General features: G+C 56.0%; 2 protein-coding genes across 2 annotated transcripts; both read left to right on the top strand.

Annotated features, from left to right (window-relative positions):
* Nucleotides 1-4329: 4329 nt before the first annotated feature.
* On the top strand, nt 4330-6075 carry LOC138110917 (inositol 1,4,5-trisphosphate receptor-interacting protein-like 1). The gene has a single exon (XM_069016071.1). It carries the CDS (start codon nt 4330-4332, stop codon nt 6073-6075), a length of 1746 nt encoding a protein of 581 aa, XP_068872172.1.
* Nucleotides 6076-10942: 4867 nt separating this feature from the next.
* LOC138110916 (inositol 1,4,5-trisphosphate receptor-interacting protein-like 1) lies at nt 10943-12637 on the top strand. Its single transcript, XM_069016069.1, has one exon. The coding sequence runs from the start codon at nt 10943-10945 to the stop codon at nt 12635-12637; it is 1695 nt and encodes a 564-aa protein (XP_068872170.1).
* The last annotated feature ends 573 nt before the right edge of the window (nt 12638-13210 follow it).

Raw genomic sequence — 13210 nt, 5'->3', positions numbered from 1 at the left:
GATGCCGATCTCAGGATCCCAGACGAGTTCCCATTTGAAAGGACCACCGGTGAGATCATCTTGTCCAGGGCTGCTCCAGCAGGCCCTTCCTGCTGTGCATTGCAAAGCATTGCGTTCGGAGGGCTCTTGACTATCTCCGGCGAGGGAGACTCCACAACCTCTGGGCAATGTGCTCCAGTGCTCGGTCACTGCGCTGAACGCCAGATGTGCTGCAGACTTGCTGGAAGTCAGCGAAGAATTGACGGGGCTGGTTGAGAAAAACAGGAGCTGGGCCTCTCACCTATGTGGCCCCTGGCTCCAGCAAGGCCCAAGTACAGAGTGACGTCCGGAGTGAAGCAGAGGCCTCTCGGCGCCGTGATGTTTCCCTGAGGCCCAGAAGAGCCCCTGCACCTCTCTAGCGCCGTTGGCCTCACTCCCCTTCACTGCACAGAACAAGCTGGGTTACGAATCTGCTCCTTTAAGGAGAAGAGGATGCGTGCAAAGACTCTGGCAGAGGCCCCACGGCCTCTCCTGCTGCCTCAGCAGGTGGAGGGCCACGGGAGGGTTTATTCTACCTCCCTGTATCATTTCCTTTTCCAAAAAAGGTCACACAGATCCACATTGAGCTCCACTTGCGCGTGAACTTCCCACTCCCGAGAACGCGCATGAAGAGAGCACATGCCTTACGTGCATGGCCAAAGTCACCAAACCCCACCGGTAGCATGCAACTGTTCCTGGCCTTTGGGAAGGGCCAAAAATCAGAGTGTAAAAGAAGCAGGAATGTGGGATAGAAAAAGGAAAAAAAAACAGGGAAAAAAAGACCGAGAGGAACAATGGGCGCTGCTTGCCCGCGATCGGTCACGGGACGGTGACTGTCCTTGTCCCCAGAGGGACACCTTTAGGTCAGCATTGGACCAACTCGGTTGGCGCTGACCTGAAACTTTGCATCCATAAAAATCTAGATTTTTATTTCATAGATATAAAGACATAGAGTAGACATATTATATATTATAAAGTTTATTGATAATCATCTATAATAGTAAATATAATAAAACAAAAACATATACCAGTATAAATAATATCAAAGACACAAAATATCTAATTATTACATCATGATAAAAATAATGATCAATATTTTAAAAGGTAATTCTATTTAAACACTAACAATATAGAATTTACAAGATATTGTATATACATATATACAGTATACCTACTTAGTGTCACTATCCCTCATGACACCTATTAATGCTCTATAGTCAGTGCATTTATGAGGGGCAAGCCAGAAACTGGTTTGCTGTTGCTTCAATAAAATGCAATATTGCAGAATCTGGATGGTGCAAGACTTTGTTGATCTCAGCCAGACCCAGAGCATTGGTAAATCTCATGCACTGGGAATGTGGGCTCGTCAAGAGTCTCCTTGAACTCAACCAAACTTACAGGGCTGAAGTGGTTCTCATCAGAAATCAAGGCCAGCTGTCCCCAGGCCCTGTGATCACAGAATCACACAAGGGCTTGGGCTTGGAAGGCTCCTTAAACATCATCTTGTTCCAACCCTGCTGCCGAGGGCAGGGACACCTTCCACTAGGCCAGGTTGCTCCAAGCCCCATCCAAGCTGGCCTGGAACACTGCCAGGGATGGGGCAGCCACAGCTTCTGTGGGCAGCGTGGGCCAGGGCCTCAGCAGCCTCAGAGCCAAGAGGTTCTTCCACATGTCCAGCCTAACCCCTCCCTCTGTCAGCGGGAAGCCTCTGCCCCTGGTGCTGGGCCTGTAGGCCCTTGGAAACAGCCCCTCTGCGGGTTGCTGGTGGGCCTCGTGCGGGGACGGAAAGGCCGCAGGAAGGTGCCCCCGGAGAAGCCCTTGGAGAGCACTGGGGCCACGAGTGGCACCATGAGGGCAGCAAGCAGGGCCTGGCGCGGCTGTCGGGGCGGGAGGGCACAGGGCGCTGAGGCGCTGCCAGCTGGAGCTGGGAGCTCCGGTGTGCGGCCGGCACAGAGCCGTGGGCTCCCGCAGCTCTGCATCCCGCACGGCTGAGGCCGCTGCCCGGGCGCAGCCGGCTGGGGACACGCCGCCAGCCCGGTGCCACCCGCAGGGGCCTTCCTGCTCTGGGGCCAGGCCAGGCCGCAGCATGGGGAGCCCCCCATGGGGCTGCGCCCGGCGAGGGAACGGCTCTGCCCGGGGACAGGGCTCCGGGAGCAGGGCCGGCAGTGCCGGGCACAGCGAGAGGGGGACACACGGCTGCAGTCACAGCCCGGCTGCCCTGGCACAGGCCCCACAGGCAGACAGGACGCGGGGCAGGCAGGAGCCCCCGTCCTCTCCGCGCCCACCTGAACACGGCGACATAAGGGACAGGGGCACCGCCGGCACCGCACGCACCTCCCCAGGGGCACCAGACAGGGGCAATGCTTACACGGCGCGCACCTCTCCCCTGGCACTCTCCCACCTCCCCAGGGGCCCGGACACAACGGGGCTGAGGCTCTGCAAGGGGAACCCAGCCAGAAGGGAGACGGGGCTTCAGCCAGCACGGACGGACGCGTCCTCAAGGAGAAGCCGGCCCACACTCAAGCTCCTTGCGCTGAGTGTTGAAGGGATCAGGAGCACAGGCAGCGTTCTTCTCTAGCCTTCCACTCGTTACTTTCCGATGCATTGGAGTGCGGACAAATTCTTGGAAGCAAGAGCAAACTGGTTATTTGTAACGAGTCAGCTGAGCCGAGCACACACCCCCTCCAACAAAACTGCTGCTTTTCCTACCCTTTCGCAGCCGGGGGAGGTCCCTGTCCCGTTTCCCATGGGACGGCTTCTCAGGAACTTCCATTCTCTAAGCACCGCTTACTTTTCTGTCCCCTCCCCTCTCATCCGCCCTCCTTTTTCGGTCAGCTCTTCAGCCCTGCCCCTCTCCCAGCACTCAGCAACAGCCAACAGATCCACCGGAACAAACCCAAGCCACAGATAACAGCAAACAGAGGACAGAACCAACAACTTTCATTCTTTTACTTAATACCCTTTTTGGCTGCAGCGTAACCTTTGGGTGCAGGGATCCCATCTTCCCCGTCTGGCCTTGCAGCTTAGCAAAACCCACACGGACATGCGGGCACATTCCAGCACTGACTTGCACTCCAAACCTTTCCATTTTCTACAAGGAAAATTCTGATTTTTTCCCTTCTGCTTGGAAGGGCGTGGCTTCCCTTGGTTGATGTATTTGGCAGAAAGGTTCTCCTCACGTGGAAACGCTTCCTGGCAGCCTGAAACTCTCCTGCCCAGCGACAACCCGTTTGGTCCCACTGGATCACAGGAATGCCAGTGCAAAAGCATCACCTTTCTCTCTTCTGCGAGGAGCTGCTTTCACAGCCCAAGCTCCTGACACAGTGCAGGTGGTCCCTGAAGGGAGGTTGTAGCTAGGTGGGGGTCATTCTATTAGCCCAGGGAACAAGCAATGTGAGCAGAGGAAATGACCTCAAGTTGCACCACGGGAGCTTTAGATTGGATCTCTAGGAAATATTCCTTCAATAAAGAGGGTCTCAAGCTTGCAAACAGGCTGCCCAGGGAAATGGCTGAGTCAGCACCTCAGAAAGGTTTAAACGTTGTGTGGATGTGGCATTTGGGGAGCTGGCTGATTGGTGGAGTAGGCAGCGTTAAGTTTGCAGTTGGACTGTGCGATCTTCAGGGTCTTTTTCAACCTCGACAACTCAGAGATTTAAGTGTGGCTGAACCAGTGTGGAGTCAAGGCTTAGACTCAATGATCCTCGAGGGTGCCTTCCAACATGGGTATCTATGAGACTGGCAATGGAGGGCAGCTGATAAGAAAGACAAAGGAAAGACCAAGGGAAGTTCTTAGAAGAAGATTCACTCAAAAGCAGCCTTAAGCAGTTCACCAGGGCCACTCTGAGTGGCTGAGCTGGGCTGGGCACAAAGGGTGGGGCTGGCCTGGCTGTGATGTGCTGTGGCTCCTGTGACATCACGGGCGATGTGTCACAATGGGGGCAGCTATCAAAGGCCCCAGCAGGTAACGCTGGCCCTGTATTGCTTGGGCAAGCGGTGAGTGCACACGTGGCGGGGAGGCTGGGCTGGGGACAAGGGCTGGGGCAGAAACGCTGCACCCGGGGGAGGGTTCTCCACCTGCACAGGGCAGGGACAGCCCCTCACGGGAGAGCCTTGGGCAGGCACGGTGCTGCTGCTGCTGCTGCTGCTGCTGCTGCTGCTGGGGCAGCGGGACAGGCCTTGCTGCCTGCCAGCTGTCTGGGGCCCTGTCCTTCCTGGCCCCAGGCCCCTGTCATTCCCGTCCCTGCTGCCCCCACTGCCGGCTGCCTCCCTCCCCGCCCCACTCAAGGCCTTCTCTCCATCCTCCTGCAGACCATGGGTCCCTTGGTATTGTGGTTCTTGCTCTTGCAAAGCCTAGTCCAGTACCTGCAGCCCGTGGGTGATGGATTGGACGAGGCGATGCGTCTGCGCATGGAAGCACGTGCGATAAGCCAGGAAGTGGAGAAGACTCTTCTGGAATGGGAAGTGGATCAGCTCACCCTGAAGCAGAGGGGAGGGGCCTGGCGAGAGCTGCTCTGGTCTGCCTTGCAACACTGGCAGGTTTGGGCCGTTGCTGGGCTCCTGCTCCTTCTCTCGGCCCTATGGTTTATCTGGAGGGAAAGGAGCCTGAGGAGAGAGGAGCCTGAAGAAGAAAACAATGGTGCAAATGAGGAGGAAGTGAGAAATGTGGATGCAGACGAAGAAGAAGCTGTTGGAAATGAAGAGGAAGTGAGAAATGTGGATGCAAACGAAGAAGAAGCTGTTGGAAATGAAGAGGAAGACAACAATGATGCGAATCGGGAGGAAGACAACAATGATGATGGCAACGTAGAGGAAGTCGGCGGTGGTGCTGCAAACGAAGATGGTGCTGGAAATGAAGTTGTCATTGCGGCTGCAAATGCAGAAAACAACAATAATGATGCACGTGAAGCCGAAGGAGGACAGCGTGATATTGAAGATAACAGAGGAAGGATTTTAATGGAGCGCATACAGTGGCCTGTACAGGACCTGCAGAACGGCTGTGAGTGGACAACTGAACTGATGACCAATTTCACAATTTACTTTGGCCACGTCTTGTCTGGCAGTTTCTACCCGGTCCTGCAACGAGCCATTGGGGTGGGCAGTGCCTTTGAAGGTTGGAGTCCCCGCGAGCAGGATGTTGTGTACCGTGTGCTCGTGCCCATGACTCCTCCCCGAGGGCACACCTTCCACCTGGAGCTGGACACTGAGGGGCAGAGGCACGTGAGGAACTTCCGTGTCCGTGTGCAGCTGGAGTGCACCTGCACGAGGGAGCAGCAGGGTGAGAAGATGCTGTGCTTCCTGCACCACCCCGAGGAGGAGCTGAGGAGGAATCAGGATCCCAGCCTCCTTCACACCCTGTGCACCGGCGCCTACCTCGATGTGCAGAAAACAGCCCGCTGGTTCTACCAGCTGGTGAGAGCCGTCTGGCCAGCTTTGCCTCAGTCGCACGCCTGGCGTTTAGTGCTGCTGCCCTCCAAACGCTCCTGCCAATTCCAGGTGACCAAGGGCAGAGAAAGCTTCCGGATTGAGGTGCTCTTCGGGGTGCGGCAAGGCGACTCGGACGTCTTTGTGAGCAGCCAGCCTAGACAGGCCTGCACCCCAAGCACAACGTGGCCTGAGACCTACGCTGTGGCAGAGGTGAAGTTCTTCAAGTACATTGCCAGGCTGGCCCCCCCTGACAGCTTGCACCTCAAATGCCTGCAGTTCTTCACCCGTCTTCAGCTGGGCTTAGGCATTTCCACCTACACCACAAAGACCATTGTTATGCACCTCCTAAACATCATACCTGTGTCACGGTGGCGCAGGAGAAATTTCGTGAGGCGACTGGTGGATATCAGCGAGAGCCTGCGCTTAAGCGTGGAAGTGAGATGCCTCAACCACTTTATTTTGGGCAACCAGAGGCTCCCTGGGGAGATCAGTTTGCCCCCAGAGGTGCAAATGGCCAGGACGTGCAATCTCTTCCATCACATGGTGATGGATCCGGCTGCCCATTCACAGGCGATGAGCGAGTATATGGACCTGCGAAAGTGGTTAAGAAGAATCCTCAAAAATGATCCTTGAAAGAGGTTTGCCTGCTTGATGCTGTGCTTGTGGGACTGGCAGCTGGCAGCAGAGAACCACCTGATAGTACAGGGGAAAAGAGGGGAGAGTGTGGGATACAGAGAGGGAAGGGAAAGCGCTGTGCAGCAGCACTCTGCCATCGACAGCAGCAGCAGCAGTGTCGTCCCAACAGTCTCCTCAGCACTGCATCCAGTGATGACCAGGTTGGCTATGCGGCTCGGGGAGCACGCAAGAGCAAATACTGCCATTCCTTTTTGTGTTCTCTGGGGTCTGTGTGCAGAATCTAGTCCTCAGGGAGGAGCTGACACAGACCTGAGCGTGCAGAACATGGAGAAGGCACTGCTCAGTCGGCCCTGGGAATTGCTGCCACACCTGTCCTCCAGAGCAAAAGCACGCTCGGGGAGTCCAAGCCGATGAGGCTGAAGAGGCCGTGGCCAGGGGCCTTGTGAGAGAGAGTCCCATTACCACCTGGACTGTGACTGCCCCCAGCTCTGTCTTAGGGTCCATTTTCCCTCTGAGAGCTTCCCCTTGTGCAAAGATGCCGATCTCAGGATCCCAGACGAGTTCCCATTTGAAAGGACCACCGGTGAGATCATCTTGTCCAGGGCTGCTCCAGCAGGCCCTTCCTGCTGTGCATTGCAAAGCATTGCGTTCGGAGGGCTCTTGACTATCTCCGGCGAGGGAGACTCCACAACCTCTGGGCAATGTGCTCCAGTGCTCGGTCACTGCGCTGAACGCCAGATGTGCTGCAGACTTGCTGGAAGTCAGCGAAGAATTGACGGGGCTGGTTGAGAAAAACAGGAGCTGGGCCTCTCACCTATGTGGCCCCTGGCTCCAGCAAGGCCCAAGTACAGAGTGACGTCCGGAGTGAAGCAGAGGCCTCTCGGCGCCGTGATGTTTCCCTGAGGCCCAGAAGAGCCCCGGCACCTCTCTAGCGCCGTTGGCCTCACTCCCCTTCACTGCACAGAACAAGCTGGGTTACGAATCTGCTCCTTTAAGGAGAAGAGGATGCGTGCAAAGACTCTGGCAGAGGCCCCACGGCCTCTCCTGCTGCCTCAGCAGGTGGAGGGCCACGGGAGGGTTTATTCTACCTCCCTGTATCATTTCCTTTTCCAAAAAAGGTCACACAGATCCACATTGAGCTCCTCTTGCGCGTGAACTTCCCACTCCCGAGAACGCGCATGAAGAGAGCACATGCCTTACGTGCATGGCCAAAGTCACCAAACCCCACCGGTAGCATGCAACTGTTCCTGGCCTTTGGGAAGGGCCAAAAATCAGAGTGTAAAAGAAGCAGGAATGTGGGATAGAAAAAGGAAAAAAAAAACAGGGAAAAAAAGACCGAGAGGAACAATGGGCGCTGCTTGCCCGCGATCGGTCACGGGACGGTGACTGTCCTTGTCCCCAGAGGGACACCTTTAGGTCAGCATTGGACCAACTCGGTTGGCGCTGACCTGAAACTTTGCATCCATAAAAATCTAGATTTTTATTTCATAGATATAAAGACATAGAGTAGACATATTATATATTATAAAGTTTATTGATAATCATCTATAATAGTAAATATAATAAAACAAAAACATATACCAGTATAAATAATATCAAAGACACAAAATATCTAATTATTACATCATGATAAAAATAATGATCAATATTTTAAAAGGTAATTCTATTTAAACACTAACAATATAGAATTTACAAGATATTGTATATACATATATACAGTATACCTACTTAGTGTCACTATCCCTCGTGACACCTATTAATGCTCTATAGTCAGTGCATTTATGAGGGGCAAGCCAGAAACTGGTTTGCTGTTGCTTCAATAAAATGCAATATTGCAGAATCTGGATGGTGCAAGACTTTGTTGATCTCAGCCAGACCCAGAGCATTGGTAAATCTCATGCACTGGGAATGTGGGCTCGTCAAGAGTCTCCTTGAACTCAACCAAACTTACAGGGCTGAAGTGGTTCTCATCAGAAATCAAGGCCAGCTGTCCCCAGGCCCTGTGATCACAGAATCACACAAGGGCTTGGGCTTGGAAGGCTCCTTAAACATCATCTTGTTCCAACCCTGCTGCCGAGGGCAGGGACACCTTCCACTAGGCCAGGTTGCTCCAAGCCCCATCCAAGCTGGCCTGGAACACTGCCAGGGATGGGGCAGCCACAGCTTCTGTGGGCAGCGTGGGCCAGGGCCTCAGCAGCCTCAGAGCCAAGAGGTTCTTCCACATGTCCAGCCTAACCCCTCCCTCTGTCAGCGGGAAGCCTCTGCCCCTGGTGCTGGGCCTGTAGGCCCTTGGAAACAGCCCCTCTGCGGGTTGCTGGTGGGCCTCGTGCGGGGACGGAAAGGCCGCAGGAAGGTGCCCCCGGAGAAGCCCTTGGAGAGCACTGGGGCCACGAGTGGCACCATGAGGGCAGCAAGCAGGGCCTGGTGCGGCTGTCGGGGCGGGAGGGCACAGGGCGCTGAGGCGCTGCCAGCTGGAGCTGGGAGCTCCGGTGTGCGGCCGGCACAGAGCCGTGGGCTCCCGCAGCTCTGCATCCCGCACGGCTGAGGCCGCTGCCCGGGCGCAGCCGGCTGGGGACACGCCGCCAGCCCGGTGCCACCCGCAGGGGCCTTCCTGCTCTGGGGCCAGGCCAGGCCGCAGCATGGGGAGCCCCCCATGGGGCTGCGCCCGGCGAGGGAACGGCTCTGCCCGGGGACAGGGCTCCGGGAGCAGGGCCGGCAGTGCCGGGCACAGCGAGAGGGGGACACACGGCTGCAGTCACAGCCCGGCTGCCCTGGCACAGGCCCCACAGGCAGACAGGACGCGGGGCAGGCAGGAGCCCCCGTCCTCTCCGCGCCCACCTGAACACGGCGACATAAGGGACAGGGGCACCGCCGGCACCGCACGCACCTCCCCAGGGGCACCAGACAGGGGCAATGCTTACACGGCGCGCACCTCTCCCCTGGCACTCTCCCACCTCCCCAGGGGCCCGGACACAACGGGGCTGAGGCTCTGCAAGGGGAACCCAGCCAGAAGGGAGACGGGGCTTCAGCCAGCACGGACGGACGCGTCCTCAAGGAGAAGCCGGCCCACACTCAAGCTCCTTGCGCTGAGTGTTGAAGGGATCAGGAGCACAGGCAGCGTTCTTCTCTAGCCTTCCACTCGTTACTTTCCGATGCATTGGAGTGCGGACAAATTCTTGGAAGCAAGAGCAAACTGGTTATTTGTAACGAGTCAGCTGAGCCGAGCACACACCCCCTCCAACAAAACTGCTGCTTTTCCTACCCTTTCGCAGCCGGGGGAGGTCCCTGTCCCGTTTCCCATGGGACGGCTTCTCAGGAACTTCCATTCTCTAAGCACCGCTTACTTTTCTGTCCCCTCCCCTCTCATCCGCCCTCCTTTTTCGGTCAGCTCTTCAGCCCTGCCCCTCTCCCAGCACTCAGCAACAGCCAACAGATCCACCGGAACAAACCCAAGCCACAGATAACAGCAAACAGAGGACAGAACCAACAACTTTCATTCTTTTACTTAATACCCTTTTTGGCTGCAGCGTAACCTTTGGGTGCAGGGATCCCATCTTCCCCGTCTGGCCTTGCAGCTTAGCAAAACCCACACGGACATGCGGGCACATTCCAGCACTGACTTGCACTCCAAACCTTTCCATTTTCTACAAGGAAAATTCTGATTTTTTCCCTTCTGCTTGGAAGGGCGTGGCTTCCCTTGGTTGATGTATTTGGCAGAAAGGTTCTCCTCACGTGGAAACGCTTCCTGGCAGCCTGAAACTCTCCTGCCCAGCGACAACCCGTTTGGTCCCACTGGATCACAGGAATGCCAGTGCAAAAGCATCACCTTCCTCTCTTCTGCGAGGAGCTGCTTTCACAGCCCAAGCTCCTGACACAGTGCAGGTGGTCCCTGAAGGGAGGTTGTAGCTAGGTGGGGGTCATTCTATTAGCCCAGGGAACAAGCAATGTGAGCAGAGGAAATGACCTCAAGTTGCACCACGGGAGCTTTAGATTGGATCTCTAGGAAATATTCCTTCAATAAAGAGGGTCTCAAGCTTGCAAACAGGCTGCCCAGGGAAATGGCTGAGTCAGCACCTCAGAAAGGTTTAAACGTTGTGTGGATGTGGCATTTGGGGAGTTGGCTGATTGGTGGAGTAGGCAGCATTAAGTTTGCAGTTGGACTGTGCGATCTTCAGGGTCTTTTTCAACCTCGACAACTCAGAGATTTAAGTGTGGCTGAACCAGTGTGGAGTCAAGGCTTAGACTCAATGATCCTCGAGGGTGCCTTCCAACATGGGTATCTATGAGACTGGCAGTGGAGGGCAGCTGATAAGAAAGACAAAGGAAAGACCAAGGGAAGTTCTTAGAAGAAGATTCACTCAAAAGCAGCCTTAAGCAGTTCACCAGGGCCACTCTGAGTGGCTGAGCTGGGCTGGGCACAAAGGGTGGGGCTGGCCTGGCTGTGATGTGCTGTGGCTCCTGTGACATCACGGGCGATGTGTCACAATGGGGGCAGCTATCAAAGGCCCCAGCAGGTAACGCTGGCCCTGTATTGCTTGGGCAAGCGGTGAGTGCACACGTGGCGGGGAGGCTGGGCTGGGGACAAGGGCTGGGGCAGAAACGCTGCACCCGGGGGAGGGTTCTCCGCCTGCACAGGGCAGGGACAGCCCCTCACGGGAGAGCCTTGGGCAGGCACGGTGCTGCTGCTGCTGCTGCTGCTGCTGCTGCTGCTGGGGCAGCGGGACAGGCCTTGCTGCCTGCCAGCTGTCTGGGGCCCTGTCCTTCCTGGCCCCAGGCCCCTGTCATTCCCGTCCCTGCTGCCCCCACTGCCGGCTGCCTCCCTCCCCGCCCCACTCAAGGCCTTCTCTCCATCCTCCTGCAGACCATGGGTCCCTTGGTATTGTGGTTCTTGCTCTTGCAAAGCCTAGTCCAGTACCTGCAGCCCGTGGGTGATGGATTGGACGAGGCGATGCGTCTGCGCATGGAAGCACGTGCGATAAGCCAGGAAGTGGAGAAGACTCTTCTGGAATGGGAAGTGGATCAGCTCACCCTGAAGCAGAGGGGAGGGGCCTGGCGAGAGCTGCTCTGGTCTGCCTTGCAACACTGGCAGGTTTGGGCCGTTGCTGGGCTCCTGCTCCTTCTCTCGGCCCTATGGTTTATCTGGAGGGAAAGGAGCCTGAGGAGAGAGGAGCCTGAAGAAGAAAACAATGGTGCAAATGAGGAGGAAGTGAGAAATGTGGATGCAAATGAAGAAGAAGCTGTTGGAAATGAAGAGGAAGACAACAATGATGCGAATCGGGAGGAAGACAACAATGATGATGGCAACGTAGAGGAAGTCGGCGGTGGTGCTGCAAACGAAGATGGTGCTGGAAATGAAGTTGTCATTGCGGCTGCAAATGCAGAAAACAACAATAATGATGCACGTGAAGCCGAAGGAGGACAGCGTGATATTGAAGATAACAGAGGAAGGATTTTAATGGAGCGCATACAGTGGCCTGTACAGGACCTGCAGAACGGCTGTGAGTGGACAACTGAACTGATGACCAATTTCACAATTTACTTTGGCCACGTCTTGTCTGGCAGTTTCTACCCGGTCCTGCAACGAGCCATTGGGGTGGGCAGTGCCTTTGAAGGTTGGAGTCCCCGCGAGCAGGATGTTGTGTACCGTGTGCTCGTGCCCATGACTCCTCCCCGAGGGCACACCTTCCACCTGGAGCTGGACACTGAGGGGCAGAGGCACGTGAGGAACTTCCGTGTCCGTGTGCAGCTGGAGTGCACCTGCACGAGGGAGCAGCAGGGTGAGAAGATGCTGTGCTTCCTGCACCACCCCGAGGAGGAGCTGAGGAGGAATCAGGATCCCAGCCTCCTTCACACCCTGTGCACCGGCGCCTACCTCGATGTGCAGAAAACAGCCCGCTGGTTCTACCAGCTGGTGAGAGCCGTCTGGCCAGCTTTGCCTCAGTCGCACGCCTGGCGTTTAGTGCTGCTGCCCTCCAAACGCTCCTGCCAATTCCAGGTGACCAAGGGCAGAGAAAGCTTCCGGATTGAGGTGCTCTTCGGGGTGCGGCAAGGCGACTCGGACGTCTTTGTGAGCAGCCAGCCTAGACAGGCCTGCACCCCAAGCACAACGTGGCCTGAGACCTACGCTGTGGCAGAGGTGAAGTTCTTCAAGTACATTGCCAGGCTGGCCCCCCCTGACAGCTTGCACCTCAAATGCCTGCAGTTCTTCACCCGTCTTCAGCTGGGCTTAGGCATTTCCACCTACACCACAAAGACCATTGTTATGCACCTCCTAAACATCATACCTGTGTCACGGTGGCGCAGGAGAAATTTCGTGAGGCGACTGGTGGATATCAGCGAGAGCCTGCGCTTAAGCGTGGAAGTGAGATGCCTCAACCACTTTATTTTGGGCAACCAGAGGCTCCCTGGGGAGATCAGTTTGCCCCCAGAGGTGCAAATGGCCAGGACGTGCAATCTCTTCCATCACATGGTGATGGATCCGGCTGCCCATTCACAGGCGATGAGCGAGTATATGGACCTGCGAAAGTGGTTAAGAAGAATCCTCAAAAATGATCCTTGAAAGAGGTTTGCCTGCTTGATGCTGTGCTTGTGGGACTGGCAGCTGGCAGCAGAGAACCACCTGATAGTACAGGGGAAAAGAGGGGAGAGTGTGGGATACAGAGAGGGAAGGGAAAGCGCTGTGCAGCAGCACTCTGCCATCGACAGCAGCAGCAGCAGTGTCGTCCCAACAGTCTCCTCAGCACTGCATCCAGTGATGACCAGGTTGGCTACGCGGCTCGGGGAGCACGCAAGAGCAAATACTGCCATTCCTTTTTGTGTTCTCTGGGGTCTGTGTGCAGAATCTAGTCCTCAGGGAGGAGCTGACACAGACCTGAGCGTGCAGAACATGGAGAAGGCACTGCTCAGTCGGCCCTGGGAATTGCTGCCACACCTGTCCTCCAGAGCAAAAGCACGCTCGGGGAGTCCAAGCCGATGAGGCTGAAGAGGCCGTGGCCAGGGGCCTTGTGAGAGAGAGTCCCATTACCACCTGGACTGTGACTGCCCCCAGCTCTGTCTTAGGGTCCATTTTCCCTCTGAGAGCTTCCCCTTGTGCAAAGATGCCGATCTCAGGATCCCAGACGAGTTCCCATTT

Source organism: Aphelocoma coerulescens, chromosome 5, assembly GCF_041296385.1.
Source record: "Aphelocoma coerulescens isolate FSJ_1873_10779 chromosome 5, UR_Acoe_1.0, whole genome shotgun sequence".
NCBI lineage: Eukaryota > Metazoa > Chordata > Aves > Passeriformes > Corvidae > Aphelocoma > Aphelocoma coerulescens.
Note: the sequence above shows the minus strand (reverse complement) of the source record. Positions and strands in the feature narration are given on the sequence as shown.

What these genes read in the sequence shown, in the direction of transcription:
- LOC138110916 (XM_069016069.1), top strand. Translation starts at nt 10,943, where the DNA reads ATGGGTCCCTTGGTATTGTGGTTCTTGCTCTTGCAAAGCCTAGTCCAG.
- LOC138110917 (XM_069016071.1), top strand. Translation starts at nt 4,330, where the DNA reads ATGGGTCCCTTGGTATTGTGGTTCTTGCTCTTGCAAAGCCTAGTCCAG.